Raw genomic sequence first — 21852 nt, 5'->3', positions numbered from 1 at the left:
TATCTAGTGGCTAAGGCCAAGGGCCCTATGTGCAGTTGGACTGCCATCACCCCAACTTTCAGCCACTGTGGGTGAGCGTGCTGGGAGCTAATAGTCCAACAACATCTGAAGATCTCCGTCTGAGGACTCCCTCTCCCCGTCCCAGGTAAGAGAATAAGACAACGGGAAGTCTGGTCTAGCCAGCCAGCCAGGAATGGCGTTTTTTAAAAGGATTTCACTTCCTTGTTGACTGTATGTCCCAGTACTCAGATTAGCACTCTTATCACATTTCATTTCCGTTTTCTCACTCGCTGCCCAGGAACACATTTTTGCATCCTTCTACAGACACGTGGGTGTGTCCCTCCCCCCTGCCCCGCCCCCCTGCAGCATGACCAGCTCAGATTCCTATTTGCTTAATACATGGGGAATCTGGGCACTTACATCCATACCCCCTTCTCCCAAAGCACGTAAGTCAAATCCGCCCAAAGGGGCTGTAATAAGAACTTTGAGGCCACAGGGTGAAGTAGCCAGCTTTGCTTTCAGCTCAAACGACATGAGCAGATGAAATCAATGATGTGCCCAAATCAGAGAGACCATTTCTCCAGCTGAGGGGAGGAGGGAGACAATCCTTCCTGGCCAAGTGTGTGTGTGTGTGTGGGGGGGTGTCAGACCCTCTGCTGGGATATGAAAGCTTCGGGGAGACTGTCTGGGCGGAAACTCGCCCCTCCCTTTGTGCAGCCTATTCATGTGTGGAGCGGGAGCCAAGCCAGGAGCAGGGGCCAACTGGAAAGTGACACGGCATCACCGACACGGGCCACGGGCCGTGGGGCATTCTCTCCTTTCACATCCAGCACCTGCCAAATGGGTATTACACCTTATTCAGCTGTGAACACGGCACCGTGTTGGACTCTGTGTGTGCCCTGCCCAAAGCCAGACAAAACGCCTCCAAGGTGTCTGCGTTTGCACAGAGGCCTCCAGGACATCAAGGAGGGCGCCTGCCTGGTCAGAAATGCTGGCACTTTGAAAGTTCTAGCATCAGATCTGGGAAGCGTCCTGCGCAAAATGACACCCAACGGCCCTGCCAGACCCTGGTCCCTCAAGCTCAGAATGGTCTACCTGGACCACCAGCAGCTCTCCAGGGCTTGAGATGAAGGTCTTTGCCAACCATGCCTAGAGAGATGACAAGGACTGAACCTGGGACCTTCAGCAGGCAAAGCTGATGCTCTATCGCTGGGCTGTGATACGATGCCCTACGATGCATTTCATAGATTCTGGATCCACTTTTCATTAAAAAACACAATGGCAACTCACAACTAAAATAGAAAGCAATTAGTACATAAAACAATACCATAAGATATTGAGTAACAGAGCTACAAGCAAATCAAAACCACAACCCAGCAGCTAAAACCTAAAAGGCAAGCTGGTTTAACTACCTGAGCCCACAGCTCAGTGGTAGAACATCTGCACTACATGCAGAAGTTCCCAGTTCCCTCCCTGGCAGCATCTCCAAGATGGGTCTGAGAGAGACTCCTGCCGACAACCTTGGAGAAGCCGCTGCCAGTCTGTGAAGACAACACTGAGCAAGATGGACTAACGGTCTGACTCAGTTTCAGGCAGCTTCCCATGTTCCAGCTGCTGACTTGGGCAAAGGTTTCTTGCCCCAGGAAAACGGCAGATTGCAAGTCCAGGCTGCAATCCATGACTCCTTCCATCCCAACCTCCTCGACCATCTGCCCTGGTGAGACACTGAGAAATTACTACCTGCACTAGGATCTACATCTTTAAAAGGACATTGTAGAACTGGAGAAGGTGCAGAAGAGGGCAACCAAGATGATTAGGGGCCTTCAGCACCTTTCTTATGAGGCGAGACTACAACACCTGGGGCTTTTTAGTTTAGAAAAAAGACGACTGCAGGGAGACATGATAGAGGTCTATAAAATCATGCATGGTGTGGAGAAAATGGTTAGAGAGAAATTCTTCTCCCTCTCACATAACACTAGAACCAGGGGTCACTCCATGAAATTGATTGCCAGGAAATCTAGGACCAGCAAATGGAAGTACTTTTTCACACAACGCATAATCCACTTGTGGAATTCTCTGCCACAAGATGTGGTGATGGCCAACAACCTGGATGGCTTGAAGAGAGGTTTGCAGAACTTCATTAGGGGGAGGTCTATCAATGGCTACTAGTGGGAGGGCTGTGAGCCACCTCCAGCCTCAAAGGCAGGATGCCTCTGAGTACCAGTTGCAGGGGAGCAACAGCAGGATGGACGGCATGCCCTCAACTCCTGCCTGTAGGCTTCTAGCGGCATCTGGTGGGCCACTGTGCAAAACAGGATGCTGGACTAGATGGGCCTCCTTGGGCCTGATCCAGCAGGGCTGTTCTTATGATGACTGCTGTCATATCAGTGCAGGCAGCAATTTCTCAATGGGTTCATCACCAGTGGGTATGAGCCAGGAAAATGGGATGGAAGGCAAGAGGATCCAGTACGTAGGCAGATTCCCAGCCAATGACAGGAATAGCTCCAGGGAGTTTCTACAGCCTCTCCTGCTGGAGTGTCCTACTTTGAAACCATCAACATCTTAAGCTACTCTCAGCACTTCCTGTGACCCATGTTCAGCCCTCCCCAATGTCAGGCCATCACAAATGAGCAGGTGTGGCACAGTGGTTAGAGTGTTGGACTAATACTGGGGAGACACAAGTTCAAATCCCCATTCAACTCACTGGGTGACTCTGGGGCAGTCACTTTCTTTCAGCCTAATCTGCCTCCCAGGGTTGCTGTAAGGATAAACATAACCACGTACTCCTCTTTGGGATCTTCGGAGGAAAAGCAGGATATAAATGTAAAAATTAAATAAAGAACCGAACCAGAACTTGAGGCCCTGCTTCGAATCCCCCAGCCAGATGTGAGGTGAGGTGGGTGGCTACTAGGAAGATGGCCTTTTTGGTGGTGGCACCCCATCTAATGGAATAGCCTCCCCAGTGAGGCTTGTCTGGCGTTGTCACTTTATTCTTTTAGACACCAGGTAAAGAAAGGTTCCTAAAGGCCTTTCTAAGTCACCTTAAGTGGCGCAGTGGGGAAATACTTGACTAACAAGCAAAAGGTTGCTGGTTTGAATGGTACTATATCGGGCAGCAGCAATATAGGAAGATGCTGAAAGGCATTATCTCATACTACATGGGAGGCGGCAATGGTCAACCCCTCCTGTATTCTATCAAAGAAAACCACAGGGCTCTGTGGGCACCAGGAGTCGAAATCGACTCAACGGCACACTTTTCCTTAAAGACCTTTCTGTTCTTTTAGGCCTTTTAAAATAGGTTTTTTAGAAAATAATTAAAATGTTTTTGTATTTTATTGTAATTTTGTTTTGTTTTTTAACATGTTTTAATTGTGTATATTTTATTTTATTATTGTTCTATTGTGAACCACCCAGAGAATAATTTGTTACGGGGCAGCTAACATATAAAGTTGTCATTACTACTACTACAGGTGGCCCTCGTTATTCGCGGGGGTTCCATTCTCACCTATAGGTGCAAATATGGAAACCACAAATACCAAAACCTTACCCCTATGGGAATCCAGGAGTTAGGTTCCTACTCACACACAAAGGGCTTAGAAAGGGAGAAGAGAGCTGGTCTTGTGATAGCAAGCATGACTTGTCACCTCCACCCTAGTTGCATATGAAAGACTAGAAGTGTGAGCACTGTAAAATATTCCCCTCAGGGGATGGAGCTGCTCTCAGAGGAGCAGAAGGTTCCAAGTCCCCTCCCTGGCAGCATCTCCAAGAGAGGGCTGAGAGAGATTCCTGCCTGCAACCTTGGAAAGGCCGCTGCCAGTCTGTGTAGACACTACTGAGCTAGATGGAACAATGGTCTGACTCAGTATATGGCAGCTTCCTATGTTCCTAAATAATTTCTGTGTGTGTGCAGAAATAAGAACAAGAAAGTACTGTACCTTGCTCTCTAGGTCTCCAGCTCTCTGATGCCCCCTAAAACCCATAATTCCTCTGATGTTTTGCAAAAAATAGTGGGGTGTTGTGTGTGTGTGTGTTTTTTAAAAAGACCCACAAAATGGCTTTGCACTGTAAAATGGCAGCCAGAAATGAAGCCAGAAGCCATTTCCAGGTCATTTTAAGGCCTGGAAAAGAAACCAAGTCTCTAAGACCCATCTGCAGATATGTGAAACCATGGTTGTTAAAACCATGGACACGCGCAGATAATGAGGGCCACCTATATTACAATTAAATAAATGCTGCACAGCCTAGAACACAGCTTGACATGAATACTGGAAGTACTTCACACATGTGAAGTTAAATAAAGCACACTTGACAGCTTTCACAGTCTTCCAAAATGACACGCTCTCAGAAGTCCCTTTAAATCAGTTTTCTTTTCAGAGCTCCAGGGCTCAGATTCACCAAATTGCCCAATAATGTAACAAGATCACCATAGGAAACACCTCTCAGCATTTGTGCTAAACATGGTCAAGTATTTACTCATTTCCTGCCTGCATCTGTTTGTCCGTAATTTGAACAGCAATGAAAGCAGAGTAGATCTTAAACATAATGTGCCCTCCCATTAACCAGGCAAAATGTACAGTGTGCAAAGGAGAAATAAAAAGCAGGTAATTAGATGAGCTCTTGAGTTACAAAGAAGTCAGTTACCGAATTGCCTGGCTGGAGTCCACTTGCCAGTCCTTTGAGAGATTTGCTTATCAAAGAGAAGAACCCAGCCAAGAGAGCAAGCTAGAGCCCAAGAGCAGATACCAAAAGTGCATCACTGCAGAGGTGCCTGGAGCAACCCTAGTAATGAAAGACAAGGCAGAACCGTCAGCCGCACTCAGTGAAGATGATCTGTCAGCAAGGCAGATGTGGACCCAGAGAAAGAGGAGGCTCCACTGAGTGGCCGGGAGAATAAGTTTTTCATCTCCCCGACAACAGAAAACCCGGCTGCTTCAACGCCACTTGTGAAAGACGACCGTGACAAACAATCAAAAGTGAAAAAGGGAATGGCAGAGCACTGACGAGTGAAAGTGAAGAATGCTACAACACACTCGCCGCATTCGATTCTTTAGACAAGCCCTCTTTTTCTGGGAAGAAATGCCTCTTGAACACTGTTGCTAACAACATAAGCGGAGTCACTGTCTAGGGTCTCTGAAAAAGCCAGAATGAGGTCGGTGCGCTTCCGTGCCACCCGCGAAGGACGACAGGGTGCAGCTGCCATTCATTCGTTCCAACAAGGTGGTGCAGAACTCCAGACCTTGACCATTTCCCTTTGTATCTAGGAACCAGCCCCAAAATTCAGGCGCTAGACAATGGACACTTGACAAAATCACCAGACTCCCTGGAGAGCGGCATGGAGTAAATGGGCTTTTCTTTATCCACTCCACAAGTAACGTAACAGAAACAGAGCTGCCAGCAAGTAAAAGATTGTATTAAATAACTCTGCCTCTGAATCGCCTAGTTGAGGTGCCATGGTAAAATTCCTTACTTGGGAGTAAGCCCGGCTGAAATGCGCAAGATTGACCCCTGAACATTCCTCTCATTTATATTCTGCTCTTCTTCCAAGGAGCCCATAGCAGCGGACGAGGTTATGTTTCTCCTCCCAACAACCCAGTGGAGGAGGTGAGGCTGAGAGAAGTAGTGACTGGCCCAGAATCACCCAGTGGGCTTCATGGCTGATTGGGGATTTGAACTCAGGTCTCCCTGGTTCTAGTCCAATACTCTAACCACTACACCATACTGGCTCTACACAACATGCACAGCATCAGGCTATTATCCTGTAAGAAGGAATCACCTTTAACAGAAAAGATCTTCGTTCAAAAGCTTGCGGATGCTGAACTATGAACCCACGGATGCTCCTCACTTGCCCTTTGGGTCACAGGAGACCCCAAAGGTCATCTTGTCAGCAGCTGCAAAGCAGGACCATCAGCTCCCCATAAGGCGGTCTCCTCCTCCTAGAATACAACATGCCTCAAGCAAAGAACAAGGGCCTTGCAGAAAGACGCTAGCCTAACAACTCACTTCAGAGAGAGTCAAAGCAAGTGAGCAAAGCCACTCTCTGCAGACGGTAGCAAAAACATAAAACTCCACCCAAAAGACTAGCCAACTAAACCTCTGGAAAGGACCTTCCAGAAGCCAAATAGGGCAGCCAGTCAGATGGTGAACGTGAACTCCTCCTCCTCCTCCACACAAACATATTGCTTCCAGCAGCAGCAGCAGTCCCCAGGATCCCAAAAGCGTGGTGGGGAGGGCGGCCACCAAGGTGGAAACAGATTCTGATTGGCCTCAACAGCCAAGCCAAACTTTGTGGTCACCAGGTCCACCCCGCAAAACCAAAATGCAGATTCATCAGAAACAAGTTCCACTGTCCACAGGCTTACCGGGAGTCCGTGTGTGTCCCATGAATTCAGCAGGATTCACTCCCAATAAGTCACACGCAAGGCTGGCCCATGGACACTGGGCCTCGTGTGCGAGATGGTGGATGAAGCCGCACCCACGCTGGGAGCCATGGGGGGGGGGAGGTCCCCCTGCAGTTCAGTAGGCTGTAGAAAGCCCAGCGGCCAGGCCAGACAATCCCCACCCGCTGCTCCCTGCCCACTTAGAAACTGAGGCCTGTCCTGGTGATGGAAGACCAAGGGGCTCACAGCACCCCTGCCACCCCGCACCCAAAACAGCCAGACCTGCCATCTGGGGAGGTGGGCAGTGCTGGAACTAGTTTTGTCAGCTAGAGCAAGAAGCATTTCAAGCACTGCGCAAGAAAACAACAGGGTCAGCAGCTGCCTCATACCGAGTCAGCCCATGGTCCATCTAGCTCAGCACTGTCTACACGGACTGGCAGCAGCTCTCCCAGGTTCCAGGCAGGAGTCTGTTCCAGCCCGACCTGGAGATGCTGCCGCCAGGGACTGAGCCTGGGAGGCCCTTCTGCATGCCAAGCGGATGCTCTGCCACTGAACGACAACCCCATCCCTGAACAAAGAAAGCTGCCTTATATGGAGTCAACCCATTGGTTTATCTAGCTCAGTACTGTCTACACTGACATGCAGCAGCTCACCAGGGATTTGGGGAGATGTCTTTCCCAGCCCTACCTGGAGATGCTGCCAGGGACTGAACCCAGGACCTTCTCCATGCAAAGCAACTGCTCTGCCAAAGAGCTACGGTCTACCCCCTCAGCCTTCCTCTTCAAATTGGAGGGGGAGAAGTGGGGAGCAGAGATCTTCCCCGCTGCAGTGATGACAACCAAAGAGCAGTGCAACTGCGGGTGATGGTCCCACCTGCAAGTCAGAGAGGAAGGCAAGACAGCTCTCCTCACTCGCACTAGAGGGAGCGAGAACAGGCACGGGAGCAATGGTGGACCACTCAAAAAGACACACTTCTTGACATAAAGGGGCCACAACAGTGGGCTAGTCACACATGGCCCCAGGGTTCAGGTTATATACGTGGCATGGAAGAGGAGGAAGCTTCAGGCCTCTGTGTGCACCACAACCGCTAGCATGCACAGAACTGGGGCTCACTTATGAAAATCACTGAGTGGGGGAATCCCACGGGAAGGTCTTCCTTGCGTGGGCCCCATTTCACTGCACAACTATGCACAGTTAACCACTGTCTATGCACCGGGACCATGTACAAACAGGACCAAAGGCAGCAGCAGCAACAAAAAGCATCACAAGATACACTTCACAAGGATGCTCAGCTTTGTCTCGAAGCCACTTCATTCCTTTGCTCTGAGGATGTGGGGAGGCGTGGGATTTTTATGCCTTGAACAAGAGCAGGTATGTAAGAGCACAAGAACAGGGAGCTGCAGAAGAGAAGGAAGAGACTTCACAGAGCCAAGATAAGGTCAGTGGGTAGAGAATAGCAGAGATTTCCCACCACTGTTTTCATAACAGCAATTTCCATTCCACTTCGCATTGACTTTTAACTATGGTTAGTCCATCTGCATTTCCACCAAGCCCCTTATATCAGTTTGTCAGGGATGCTTCAAACATTTTCTTACACTTTAGTGTAAGAAAAAGCACATCATATTTACACCATGATGCATGATGTTTCTGACTGTAGCTTCTCTGCATGTGTACATGAGGCAGAACAGACATGTGAATGCTTTTCTCTCTCCTCCCTCACCGCCCCCACGGTATACAGGAATGTGTAGGAAAAATGTCCATGTATCCAGGGGCTTGACAAAATCCCAGGCGCCAGGGCACCATGGCACCTAGAAATTTAACTGTGCTGCCTAAACTAGGATATTCAGAGGTAACGTTATTTTTAAAAAACTGTTATTTGCCCCAGTCAGTCCTCTTTCTGTTCTAAGCACCTGTAAAGTACTTATTTACCCTCCCCATCCAGTAAGTCTGGTAGTTTTGTCAGGAATCCATGTCCTGGCTCCTAAATGCTTGGGCTGCCAAAGAAAACCTAAATGGTTTTAAGGCAAGCCTGTCCTAAATGATGGTCAAGACAATGACCCAACAGTTGCTTTGAGTGAAATTGCTGGGACTCTCCCTGCATACTGGGCTGTAAATATATGCCAACTATTGATGAGAGACATATGCCCCTATGTATACATTCTTCAGACCTTAAAGCCACTTAGTAGATATGTCCTGCCTACTTACTAGTGTCACTTGATTTCCTTATTCAAAGGCTTATGATTTGTCTCTACACTTGCAGTATGTAGTACAACAATGTTATTATTATTGTGTATCTGGTTCAAAAGTCAACCTGCATTAATTACGTCACTACAGTTATGAACTAATCTGCACATTAGAAACCCTCTCAATAAAAGCAGCACATTTATCTGTACAAATCTGGTCTTACAGTTGCCATAGAGATAAAGCAATATGTAACTTTCAGCTAACTACTATCAGAGTGGACAAACAAAAACCGATCAATTTCAAACACTGTATAGGACAGAAGAGAAACTATTCCTTTTAATGGCTTCTGTGAAATATCACCTTCGTCAATCACAATGCATCCTACTTTTAAGCTTTCTTTTCTGTCAATTTCATACACATGTAGGCTGAACAGCTAGAGAACATTATCCTTTATAACCACCCACAGACAAAAAGAAAAACAGCTCAAGTTTATCCCTGAACTTCAGGATCATCTATCAACAGGTAAAAGTAAAGTGTGCCGTCAAGTTGATTTCGACTCCTGGTGCCCACAGGGGCCTGTGGTTTTCTTTGGTAGAATACAGGAGGGGTTGACCAGATGCCTTTGAACATCTTCCTATCTCACTGCTGCCCGATATAGTACCAGCGGGGATTTGAACTGGCAACCTTCTGCTTGTTAGTCAGGTATTTCCCCACTGCACCCAACAGGTAACCACCTAATTTTCCGTCTCTTTGAAAAATAAACTCATACTAATGCATCTTACTTTAAAAGTAAAATACCTTGATTGGAAATATCAGATCTCTCACGAAGATCAGGCACTAAATAACTGTCTCTTTAAAAGGGGACAAATCTTTTAAAAGGTAAACTTCCAGCAATTGCCTCCACCTCCAGTTTAGGTTTTTAAGTTTCCTTAGATTCACACACACACACTTCTATTCTAAATCAATATAGTTTCTTTTTCCTGAAATTGTTGGCCTTATGCCTGAACCCTTTATTCAATCTCACAACAGTCATCTGCAACAAAGTTAACTGGCTCTCTTAAGATATTCTATTCTGGCCTCTTCCAGAAGAAGGAAGCCAGGGGAGCATTGTGAGTTTTAAGAGTGCCTTCAAAAATACATTTTGTTTTTGGTCATTAGAAAGCATCACTGATGCAGAGAGCTGAAAGAATATTTCCAGCTATGTGCAGCCGACAAGCCAGCCTCGAAGCAGCCTTGGGATGGGGGGGGGGGCGTGGTTGGTAGCCAGTCAGAGCATACAGAAGGCACAATATCTGTAAAAGGCCTGTCTTCCCCACCCCAGGAAGTTCAACATGACTGATGGCAGAAGCATTTGATACACTCATCCCTAGGGAGGCCAGATCCTGCAAGGCATGAAAGATGCATATGGATAGGCTTTTTCTCAACTCCAGGACCTCAAAATCTATTGTGTTGGTGCTAGGAGATCATTCATGCCAAACACAGAACAGCGCAGACCTGATGTCCACACGTCCCACAACCAGCGCAAGTACGGAAAATGCTCAAGCAGGAAATTCAAACCCAGCCACAGCTGCAGCAACGTGCCTACTCCGATGGGGAAAAGGGAGAGACGGGGGAGAAAAACAACGGGTGCAGAAGCACTGGGCCTAGAAGCTGGAGAGGGAGGGCAAGAGGACTGGCCCATTCCCGCCACCCAAGGATCCCCAGACACCCAGCGGAGGGAGGAAAGAGGAGAGAGGCTGTACAGGAATCACTCATTTGAGAGGCAGTGTCCATGGCAACCAAGCAAGAGAAGTAACACTAGAAGAAAATGACAAGAGACTTCCAACCCCCTCACCCACCTGCAAAAGGGGGGGGCGTGGCAGTGCAAATGGGGCAGGGATAATTGAGGGGAACCACAAAAGTGAAGATGAGTCTTGAGATCAGACACAAGAGGATGAGATCATGAACAAAAAATGCAGAGGGGGGGGCAGCATGTGTAACCTCCCCCCAACAAGCACATGTCAGGGGAAACTTGCCTTTCTCTCCACACAAGAGTCCCTTCTGCCTTCCCAGGATATATAGGCTTGGGATGGAGTAGGTAAATATGATGCATGCACCATATGCCCCTCAGTAAAACTGAGGAGCGCGGAAATAATTCATAATCCCCCTATTAATCGTGGGCAGAGAGAGGGGCGTGTACTCAGAAGACACACACATCTGGGTCTTGCATGGGAGCAGGGCTGTGTGTGAATGCACTGTATGCAGGCCAAAGCAAAATGCATCTGCACACCACTTAGAGCCCTTCTGGGGGAACGTGGTATATAAGTAAGTAAATAAATAAATAACCAGAATAATAATTAGACCCAAACCTGGGTTTGGTTGTGGGGGGTGGCTAATATGTATAAGCAATAGATATGCAGGTACACCCATATATGTACACACACAACTTTGAGTCCTTCTGGGAAACAGCTGTATAGAAATCAATACATCATAATTAATTGTGTTTGTGTGTACATAACATACACACACACACACAGGCTTTGCAGTCTGTACACAAGCCCTGATTGCAAAACCTGTCTCTCTGTGTGTGTGATGTACACAGAAACACAATTACAGACACACTTTGAGCCCTCGTGGGGGGAAATGGTATATCAAACAATAATATAATAATATCAAACTCCCAATAATGGGAGTCATAAAAATGAGAATACATGGTGTTAATCTGAAGGTGTATATCACACACACATGCAAGCCTGTGTCCTAGTGGGGGGGCTCTGTGTGTGTGTGTGTGTGTGTGTGCGAGTAATACACTGCGTGTGCCAAACACACACACACACCCCTGCTCGTTTTTGGAGGGAACCTTGCCTGCCGCGCGTGTACACTGCAGCCACATGCCCCTCCCTCCCTCCCTCCTCCATAAGGGGCAAGAGGGGTGCGGGGGGGCTCATCACATCCCCCCTCCCTGAGAGAGGAGCAGCAGCCCCTCCCCCGCCGGGCCGCCCCCTCCTCCCCAGCAGGCCAGGGCGTCAGAGGAACCGGTCTCTGTCTCCCCCCCGCCCCCCACCACACACAGCACAATGGGGGGGCGCCCCGGGTGGAGCCTGATGGCGGCGGGGGGGCAGGCGCGGAGGCGGCTGGGCGGGGCGCGCGTGGGCCTGGCGGGAGGGAGGGGGCCTCTCCCTCCTCCTCCTCCTCCTCGGCAGGGGGGCGGGAGCGGGCCTCGCCGGGGGGAGGGGGGAGGCCCGGCGGTGCCCCGCCCCAGCTGGCTCCCGCGCCGCCGCGCCCTCCCGCGGGCTCACCTGGCTCGGCGCTGCCGGGTCCCCTTCGCCGCCGCCCCAGCGGCAGCAGCAGCAGCCCTCCTCCTCGCCTCAGCCCGGCCGCTCCGCCTCCGGCTTGCCCGTGTCGGGGAACAATGACGTCCCCGCTCCGCCCGGCCTCCTGCATCCGGGGCCCCGCGGCCGGTGGCGCGCCTCTGGGTCACCCAGGGACCAGCACCGCCCCTGCGCCCCCGCCGCCGGACGCCAGGGGTCGCTGTGGAACAACCGGCGCGTGGGGGGGAGGCGGAAAGGGGGCGGGGCCGGCAGGCGCCAGGAGCCGTCGCCAAAGAGCAGAGGGAGCGGCGAGGCGCCAGAAAAATAAAAGAAGGCTCCCCTGGCGCCGCCCTAGGAGTAGGGCGGACCCCGTTGCGGCTCTAAGTGGGGCGTGTTTATTTGCAGATAAGCCCTACTGCGGCTTTATGTGGCCCGGCTTCGGGGATGCTGGGCTCAGATCTTGACCTACAACTCCCATAATCCTTGACTACTGGCCACTGCGGCTGGGGAGGATGCTGGGAGCTGAAGTTCAAATACAGCGGGAGAGCCGAAGTTGAGCCGCCCGGGGTTATTGCAGAGGGGCAGAGCTGTTAGTGCGGACCAAGCCTGCGCAACTGCGTCCCCCACCCCAGCTTGGACTATAACTCCCATCACCCCCAGTCTCAGTGGCTCACAGGAATGATGGGAAGTGTAGCCCTGAAACAGCTGGAAGGCCAACACTGGGCAGCCTTGCCTGGTGTGGAGAAACCACGAAATGCTGCTGTGCTGCTGTTAGGCGGCACAGTTTCCAGGCACTCTGCACATGCTCAGGGCACAGCAACTTGCACTGAGAAATCTAGTTAACACTGTCTTAAATACGCAGTGTGCGTGAATATGAGATACCCATACAGGACTGAATGATTTAATTTTAAGGGAAGTGCCCCACATTTCTGACCTAGAGGAAAGAATTGCATTGGGAGTCATGTATATTGGGTATTATCTGACAACTCTCTACATCCTCGTGGTCCCTTGGAGGACTAGAAATGGAAGCAGAGTCAGGCGTCAGGGTACACTTGTTTGGAAGTACCCATATTTACCCAAATAGAAGATGACTCTGAATTTAAGACATCCCCCTGATTTCTAACATCAAAGAACTTGGGGGTGGGGGTGGGGGGGACACTAGTTTTGGATCCCTTGCCAAACCGCAAGGGTTCTGTTCCGGAAAACCTCACAGTTGGTGAATTCATGGTAGACAAGCCATTGAAATAAATGGAAAACAGGGTTCAGGGAATCACAGTCAGGAAAGGATTGCAAAATATAGTTAAAAGGGGGGGTCAAAAATGACCAGGAGTTAGTAAGAGGAGTGAAGGGCCCTCCAAAAATGACCCCCTGACACCCAAAAATTGAGAAAAACCCCAAATTTTTTTTGGGGGGGAACTCACCAAACCACAGATAGGTCACGGTTGGCGAGACCTGCCACAATTTCCCAGCCGCAGATACTCAAATCCACAATTGGGAAACCTGCGGCTGGCCAGCAGTGACTGTACTGTAAAACCCATTTAAATCAACGGGGCAACTTATTTCCAAGTACATGATTAAAATTAGCCTGTATGTCAAAAGACTACCTGCATGGTTACCATGCAGGGCAAGATTCCTAACAGAAGATTTGGAAAGGTGTAATGTATAACGTCACACACTCCCAGTCCTAAGTATTACTATCGTGCCTGCTCTCAAAGGTTAGCTTTTCAAAGTATCTTTACAGCTAGGCTGTCCCTGTATAAAGGTCAAGTGTGCCGTCGAGTCGATTTCGACTCCTGGCGCCCACAGAACCCGGTAGTTGTCTTTGGTACAATACAGGAGGGGTTGACCATGGCCACCTCCCGCGCAGTATGAGATTATGCCTTTCAGCATCTTCCTATTTCGCTGCTGCCCAATATAGGGTTAACCCTGTATAGCTGACTATAAAACACAAATCCAAGTAGTATCCCTGGAGCTTCTCACCACTTGGGAAAGTGGGAAGGGAAGCATACATGGGAGCAACAGCAGGAGGGGGCTTGCCTTCATCTCCTGCTTGTGGGCTTCCCAGAGGCATCTGGTGGGCCACTGTGGGAAACAGGGTGCTGGACGAGATAAGCCTTGGTCCTGATCCAGCAGGACTCTTCCTATGTTCTTACATTACTGTCGTCAGCAGTGGGATGTGTCACCTTCCTCAAATTCCAGTCGCTTTTCCCATTATGATGCCAAAGCATGTTAAGTCAAAAGCAAGCTAAATATCCTCAAATGTGTGAGCGTAAAGGATGCTGTCATTGGCAACAGTTTTCTGGTTTGGTAACTTTAGTACATGCCTTAAGCTGCTGAAGATGAACCCCGATACTCATCCACTTTAGATTGGATGTGTGTACACCTCTGTCAAATTCCTGGCTGAAAGCAAGGCTGAGGCCAAGAAGAAGGTGGCAAAGATCCATAATCCTGCTTAGGACCACAGTTGGAAGCAACTGTGAGCAACTGCCACACATGATTACCCTGACCATCATGAAATGAACCATCATCTTCTCTGGACAGCCAAATTTGGGTGGATGCTGCTGCTTCAGGTATGTGGAATTCAGTGTGTCAGGTAGAGAGCTGACAAAATATGTGGAAGAGCTGGTCTTGTGGTACAATGTCTATCTTACATTTCTTTTTAAATTGTGAGCCCTTTGGGGACAGGGCTCCATCTTATTATTTCGCTATATAAACCACTTTGGACACTTTTGTTGAAAAGCGGGATATAAATATTCATTGTCGTCGTGGTAGCAAGCAGTAATTGTCCCTTTTGCTAAGCAGGGTCCCCTTTGGTTAGCATTTGGATGGGTGACTACATGTGAACACTGTCTGCTGGAAGACATTCCCTATAGGGGATGGGGCCATAGCTCAGTGGAAGTGTGCATCTGCCTGCTTGCATGCAGGTTCAAGCCCTGGCATCTCCCAGTAGGGCTGGGAGAAACTTCTGCCTGCAACTTTGCAGAGCCACTACCAGTCAGAGCGGACAATACTGAGCGATGTAGACCAATGGTTTGACTCGGTATAAGGCAGCTTCCTATGTTCCAGGTAACTTCAGCTATGCATATCACAATATGAGAGTCAGAAAAAACAGCAATGCTATACAGGCAAATACATCTGTATTATGGTATAAATACAAATGGTGATGCTTTCTCATCCTATTCCTCCCTTCCGAAGTTTTTCAGCATTTGTTGTCAATAGCATAGTTGAGATCCTTTGAATGCACTCAAATCCATGTCTCTGTCAGAGGAAGAATGGAAGCAGGCAAATTAAAGGTTCAATTGTTGAATCAGCTTTGTTAGATACCAACTGAAGTCAGATGATGTGTCATCTAGAACAGATGTGTTTGTCCATCATGGGTGAGAAGGCAGAGGAGCATAAGTAATGGAGCTGTGGCACAGTCATGGCTGTGCTGGTAGCAAGAAAGGGGTGGCACTTCTTCATATCATCTGGAAATGTTTTCAGTCCCAATTCAAGCAAATTGCATCCAGAATAAAGATCCTCCCGATATCCAGCATGTTAACATTGCAAGTTTGGAGGTATGATTCAGAATGTAGCTAGCACCTGGAAAATTCAGAAATTTAAAAGTGCAGTATTCTCGTTTGCTTTCATAGAGTCCTATGTTGCATACGAACTTCAACATCCTTAACTTTCAGAGAGAGCTGTTGTCAACAGCAGACTGATCATGTACATGTGACTGGTCTTTTGGAGGACCTCCGAGCAGAATGACAGTGATGCAAACAGCCGGATGCAATGCAAGCTGATTTGTTTCTGTGCCCAGTTCAAAGTGCTCTTTTTGACCTCTTCAGCCTGACTCTTGACAATCTCGGGAAATGCTTTCTCTCTCTCTGGCCTCCTGGGGATCTCAGAACTGCGGAGAAGTGTCTGCTCCAAATGTCATCTTTCCAAGAGCTGAAATGAGCTTCTGGTAGGAGCAGAGACACTTTGGTTGTGACTCCAGAGCTGTGGAATTCAGTTCCTCAAGAGGCCTGTCTATATGTTAGAGACAATTCGAAATAGTTTGATCCCACCAGGCATTTGTGATTTTCCTAGCAGTGTGTTTACAAGGTGTTGAATTGTATCATGCCATGTATGAACTTTATCCCCCCGCCCCTTTATTGCAGTTTGGAGATGGGATCATATGTGGCAGGACATCTGCTTTACATCCAGCCAGTCCCAGATTCAACTGCTGAATGGAACATTGGAGAAGTTGCTGCCAGTCAGTGTAGACAATACTGAGCGAGATGGATTAGTCTGACTCATCATAAGGCAGCTTCCTATGTTCCTAGAATTATGCTTGACTTGGCAGCTGAGGATAACAACTTATGGATCTAAAATCTTGGGCTGTAATCCAGGAAAGTTTATGCTACAATAAACTGATCAGTCCTTAAAGTGCCACACGAGTATTTTCCCCCCGACACAAGAGAAATTCTTATGTGACTTTTTATTTATGTATTGTTTATTATAGGTATTTATAAGCGGCATTTTCCACAATGAAATGTTCAAAGTGGCTTACAATAAATCCACATGCTTCAAGATAGGTTTCTATTTATCTTCTCAGGAAACTGTCGGAAGATTAGGCCTTGTCTAGTTTAATTGAAATGGGATGGCTTTCTTCAGTTGTCCTTTCACGTTTAATTTCTGTGTCACATTTTTGATATAACGTTTAAAAAAATCTTCCACTTGCATACAAAATCAGAAGCTTTGTATTAAAGTAACCCATTAAACTAGCAATGACATCTTGGTGTTACTGGTTTTCAAACATTTCAACCTGAAGCAGAAGGCCGAGAACTTCCATTTTAAATCAAACTAGCCTGTTCTCCTTTACAGAATTCAGAATTGTGAGTGAAGAGATGACACACATTTTTCTCAGCAGGGCAAATCTTTTAGCCGCAAATGTTTTTCAGGTTTTGAAGGAGAAATCTTTACAATTATTCAACAGGCCACTTCCAAACTGTGAGGTCATGGAGAATATGGAGTCGCACCATGTCTGATGACTAGCATGGAGAAATTGACACCCTGCTGAACCTGCTCTGTGGATTGCACAAAATTCTACAACCACTGTACAAGTACAGTGCCTCCCTTTTGGGGGGTGGGGGATGAAGGATATTTTGATCTGTCAAACAGTATCTTTTAGATAGAGAAAAATTCAGATCTTTGAAATCATAGCAGTTCTAACTATCTAAAAATAGCACCCAGGAGGTAGACTCTTTGAAAGCTGAAGGATTTTGACAGAGGACAAAAAACTCCACTAGAAAGTCAAAGGAAACCATGCTGAGTGAGAATATCAAGGTGAACATGAGCATTTACTGTACACTATACTGAATCTTTAGAACAGAACATGAAAAGCCACAAGCCATTAATTGTAATGGTTAATTACTGAGACTCACAAAAGATATGTTCTAATTAATCACTTCTCAGTTTGCTATCAGCTGATTGATTAAACTGAATATCCCCCAGAGAAACCAATGGCCCTATTACCTTGATACAGATGGCTGATGGCTAGTGGGTAGAGTAAAGATTCTTTTAGATTTTCTAGGAAACACACATGCAAATGATCAGTGGCCATCTTTTCTTTGTTAGATATGCACATCCAAAAAGACACAATTCACAACCAGGTCATTTAGATGTAGTAACAGAACTAAGCAAAAATAATGAATATAGTGAAACAATACATTAAGGGAAATAAGGCATGATTATTTTAGCTAATATGATATACAGGGTTGTGGCAGGGGTTTGTGTGGTTATTACAGCTGGTATTTCTCATTAACAGTATGAATTCCTGTCCAAACTGGAGATGTGACTTCTCTTGCCTGATCACCATCATCCTTCCGTGACCACCCGTAGTTTGACCCAATAGTGAGTGGCATTCCAGGTGTACTGCTCTGAAAAGATTGCAGTCATCCCTTGTGGATTTGAGTATCCACGACTGGGGAAACTGTGACCGCCCTCACCAACTGTGACCTGGGTATCTGTGGCTTGGCAATTTATATATATATATATATATATATATATATATATATATATATATATGGGATTTGGGAGACAATTTGGGGGGGGTCATTTCCAGGGGTCAGGGGGGTGATAGTTTCCATTTTGTACCTTGTTTTCGGTGGCTTTGTGACCACAATTCCCCTAAGCCGTTTGCCATTGAAACCAATGGCTCGTCTACCGTGGATTTGCCAACCACGAGGGTTTCCAGGAACAGAACCCTCGTGGTTGGCGAGGGACAACTGTAATGGAAAAGGGAGCATGACTCAGGATTCAACTGAGAACATAAAAAGGTACAGTACATGGCAAATCTCTGGGCTGTGACTTGGCAACCCCTTGAAGAGTGTGTGGGCTTCTTCCAGTGCACATACTAGAGTTAGCTTGGTTAAAAAAAAACAAAACCAAACCTCCCTCACCGGGTTGTTGTGGAGATAAACCTAACCACGTATACTCTTCCACGCATGAACAGAATAGAGAAGTGGAAAGCAAACAAACAAAATAGCTTTACTCAGGTTTGGCAATCTTAGTGTCTGCTTGATGTCCTAGTTTGGAACAAAGATGCCAGGCCTTTTCAAAAGCTACCCTAAAATATCATAGGTTGACACAGGAAGGATCATCTTTTTTTAAAAAAAGTTTTCTATGTAACATATTGTAACAAATATTGGGGAATATTTGGGAGGAGAGCTGGTTTTGTGGTAGCAAGCATGATTTGTCCCCCTTTGCTAAGCAGGGTCTGCCCTGGTTTGCATTTGAATGGGAGACAACATGTGTGAGCACTGGAAGATATTCCCCTTAGGGGATGGGGCTGCTCTGGGAAGAGCACCTGCCTGCTTGCATTCATTCATTTGATTTTTATACTGCCCTTCCAAAAATGGCTCAGGGCGGTTTACACAAAGAAGGTCCCAAGTCCCTCCCTGGTATCTCCAAGACAGCTCAGTACTGAGCTAGATGGACCAAGGGTCTGACTCAGTATATGGCAGCTTCCTATGTTTCCTATGAATGGGAGACTAGAAGTGTGAGCACTGGAAGAGATTCCCCTTAAGATGGAGCCGCTCCGGGAAGAGCAGGAGGTTCCACTTCCAAGTCCCCTCCCTGGCAGCATCTCCAAGACAGGGCTGAGAGAGAGACTCCTGCCTGCAACCTTGGAGAAGCCGCTGCCAGTCTGGGTAGACAATACTGAGCGAGATGGACCCAGGGCCTGACTCGGTAGAAGGCAGCTTCCCAGGTTCCTAATCATAAAATAATAAACGATGAATAACAAAACAAAACTAATAATAATAAACAACGACGAAGAGCAGCACTACTCATCCTCCTCCAGCTCCAGCTTCCACCGGAGTGGGCAGCCCCCATGGGGCCGGGAGGCCTGCTGCTGGCTGCGGCGCTCCAGGGGGCTGGAGGGAGCCTTCGGGGGGGCGGCGGCAGCAGCAGCAGCAGGGCCGAAGAGACCGGCGGCTTCTCTGGGCCAGGCCGCCGGAGCAGACGCGGGCAGGCAGGGGGCGCCGCTGGGCCGCGGCTGGCCTGCCGCCGACTCGAGTGGGCCGCTCCGCCCCCCGGCTTCTCCCTCCTCCGCCGCGCGGCCGCCCGTCTGCTGCTGCTGCTGCCTCGCACTCGCACCGAAAACTCGGCCATGTGGGGAAGGGAGGCCGGAGGGGCCGCGGCGGGGACGCCAGGACGGCGACGGGCAGCCGAGCAGGAGGAGGCGGAGGCGGCGGCGGCGGCAGTGCTGGCGGCCCCCGCGGCCATCGAGCTCCCCGCTGAGGAGGAGGAGGGGAGGCCGGAGCCGCAGTGGGACGGTGCGTGGGGGCGGCTGAGGGGGCAGTGAGAGGGGGGTGGGGGGCAAGGGGAGGGACAGGCCGCCACAGCCTTGTGAGGGGTGAACGGTGGGGTGGGGTGGGGGAGGCAGTGCCCCCCCGCCTCCACGGGGATCCCCTGAAGCCATGGCCGCTGGGGGGGGGATGCTGGGAGTTGCAGCCCACCCCTCTGGGGATCCATCCCTGTGAGAAGGGGCACGCAGGGGGGGGGTTGGAGGGGGCAAAAAGGGAGCCGCTGCCTTGATTGGGGGGGTGGGGTGGGGGTGGGGGGGACACGCGGCCTCGCCTGCCCTGCTCCAGTCCCAAGCAGGTTTCCTGCTCAGGAGCAGCAGCCGGGGGTGGGGGGGGGCGGCCATGGATGCCGGGAGTGGGCTGGCCCACCCTTGAGTGCCTCGTGGGGAGAGAGAGGTCGCCAGGTGGCAACGGGCTTGTTTTCACACTCTCCTCCAGCGATTTGCTAAACAGGGTCCGCCCTGGTTTGCATTTGAATGGGAGACCACGTGTGAGCCCTGTGAGAGATTCCCCTGGGGCTGCTCCGAACCACCTGCCTGCTCGGCATGCAGAAGGTTCCCAGTTCCCTCCCTGGCAGCATCTCCAAGAGAGACTCCTGCCTTGGAGGAGAAGCCGCTCTCGGTCTCTGCTGGATGGGCCAAAGGTCTGACTCGGTATAAGGCAACTTCCTAGGTTCCTAGTGTTTTGCCCTAAGCTGGGCCTATGTTTTTCTGTAGACTTGGGTTTTTTTTTTGGCATGGCACTGGAGTACAGGTCCCGATGAGCATACAGTCACATTGTGAGCCACATGTTATGAATAATATGTTATGGAGCAGCCATATCAATGAAGTTGTCATTATTGCAACTTTATTTATATGGCCACCCCATAGCAAATTGTGCTCTGGGTTGCTCACAACATGACTGTAAGCTCATCAGGGCAGGGGGCTGTGAGGCAACAGAGGATGGAGGAAGGGAGGCAAATTATTATAAAATGCAATTTGCCCTTTGTAATGTCTAATTAGAAGTATTATTGGCGGTGAGGCTATCTGGAAAGTCTTTCCCTTCCTTAACAGCCTATTTCGATGCATGTTTACTCAGAAGTAAGCCCCACACAGTTTCATGGGATTTTCTTTCAGGCAAGGGAGTGTAAACTGCCCCAGTTTACATGCAGCAAAATGAAGTGGTAAAACTTCTGGACTGCACCAGTTCAGGGTATAGGTGGTGACTGATTGATTGATTAAGTGCCATCAAGTTGGTGTCAGCTCTTAGGGAACACATACAGTCCAGGAAATGTTCTACTGGAAAAATGACTTATACCTAGAAAACCAGTCTAAATTTTTGATTATCTATTTATTGTTAAATTTATATACCGCCTTTCATTTAAAGCAATCTCAAGGCAGTTTACAGCCAAAAAAAATTATTTTTTTTTTAAAAACACACAAATCCTTTAAATCCTTCCCTTAAATCTTTCTCCGGTTACACTGGTTCTCTACACTGAAGTGGGGTGGGGTTGGGGTGTGTGTGGAGGAGGCAGGGAGTGTTCATACACACAAATCCTTCCCCCATGCTTGAAACAGTCCAGTCCAGGAAAAGCTTTGCCATTTGATTCTGCTGCATGTATAGACCTGTCCATATTGTTGACCTCTATTGTGCCACAGGAGGGTTCTTTTCCTCTTGCTAAACAATAGATAAGACTCGGCGGTGGAGTCCTCTGATTGGTGAAATGGATTGTGCCACTTAAGACTCCAGGTGGAAGATGTAATTTTTTTAATGCTTTACTGAGCAAAAAGGTAACCTGGAATTAGAAAACTAGCATTGACTAAATTCTCCCTGGGATTCAGGTTTCTGCACAGCAGGAAGCTAACTGCTGTTACTTGAAATCTAGATGGGGGGAAAAATCTGCCGAAAGCACTAAAGTTTGCTCCTTGCCTGCACAAGGGACTTGTCATAAATTTCCTAGCTGCTAGGATGACTTTTATCGGCGTGGTACACCATAATTGCCAAGGGTTATGCAATTAAAACAATTGGCTAAGGAGTGCCGTGTTTTTAAATGCAGGAGGTGCCCAAATCATAATGACTTTGAATCCTTTTTGACTGATGTTCCACTGTTAATTCTTTATTAAATAGCAGATGGCTACAAAGTTCTGGGTATGTATTTCCTGCCTTTAGCCTCCCCTACATGTTTTCAGG

General features: G+C 48.5%; 2 protein-coding genes across 6 annotated transcripts in view; one reads left to right on the top strand and one right to left on the bottom strand.

Annotated features, from left to right (window-relative positions):
* Positions 1–21852, bottom strand: part of USP42 (ubiquitin specific peptidase 42) — a 54203-nt gene that overhangs the window by 29098 nt on the left and 3253 nt on the right. The window contains exon 1 of one of the 3 annotated variants that reach the window (XM_053275954.1): positions 14176–14330. The exons of 1 other annotated variant lie outside the window; for it this stretch is intronic. The gene's annotated coding sequence lies outside the window, so the exon portion shown is untranslated. Of the gene's footprint in view, positions 1–11839; positions 12011–14175; positions 14331–21852 lie in introns of those variants that run through there. One more of the 3 variants, XM_053275952.1, reaches the window with a different exon arrangement.
* EIF2AK1 (eukaryotic translation initiation factor 2 alpha kinase 1) overlaps positions 19175–21852 on the top strand; it is a 29467-nt gene continuing 26789 nt past the window's right edge. Inside the window, exon 1 of one of the 3 annotated variants that reach the window (XM_053275960.1) lies at positions 19175–19653. In XM_053275960.1, the coding sequence (XP_053131935.1) occupies positions 19209–19653 (445 nt within the window). In that variant the 5' untranslated portion in view covers positions 19175–19208. The remainder of the gene's footprint in view (positions 19654–21852) is intronic. The other 2 variants (XM_053275958.1, XM_053275959.1) reach the window with 2 other exon arrangements.

Source organism: Hemicordylus capensis, chromosome 13 (assembly GCF_027244095.1).
Source record: "Hemicordylus capensis ecotype Gifberg chromosome 13, rHemCap1.1.pri, whole genome shotgun sequence".
NCBI classification, from domain to species: Eukaryota; Metazoa; Chordata; class Lepidosauria; order Squamata; family Cordylidae; genus Hemicordylus; species Hemicordylus capensis.
The sequence above is the reverse complement of the archived record's forward strand: the minus strand, read 5'-3'. Positions and strand labels throughout refer to the sequence as shown.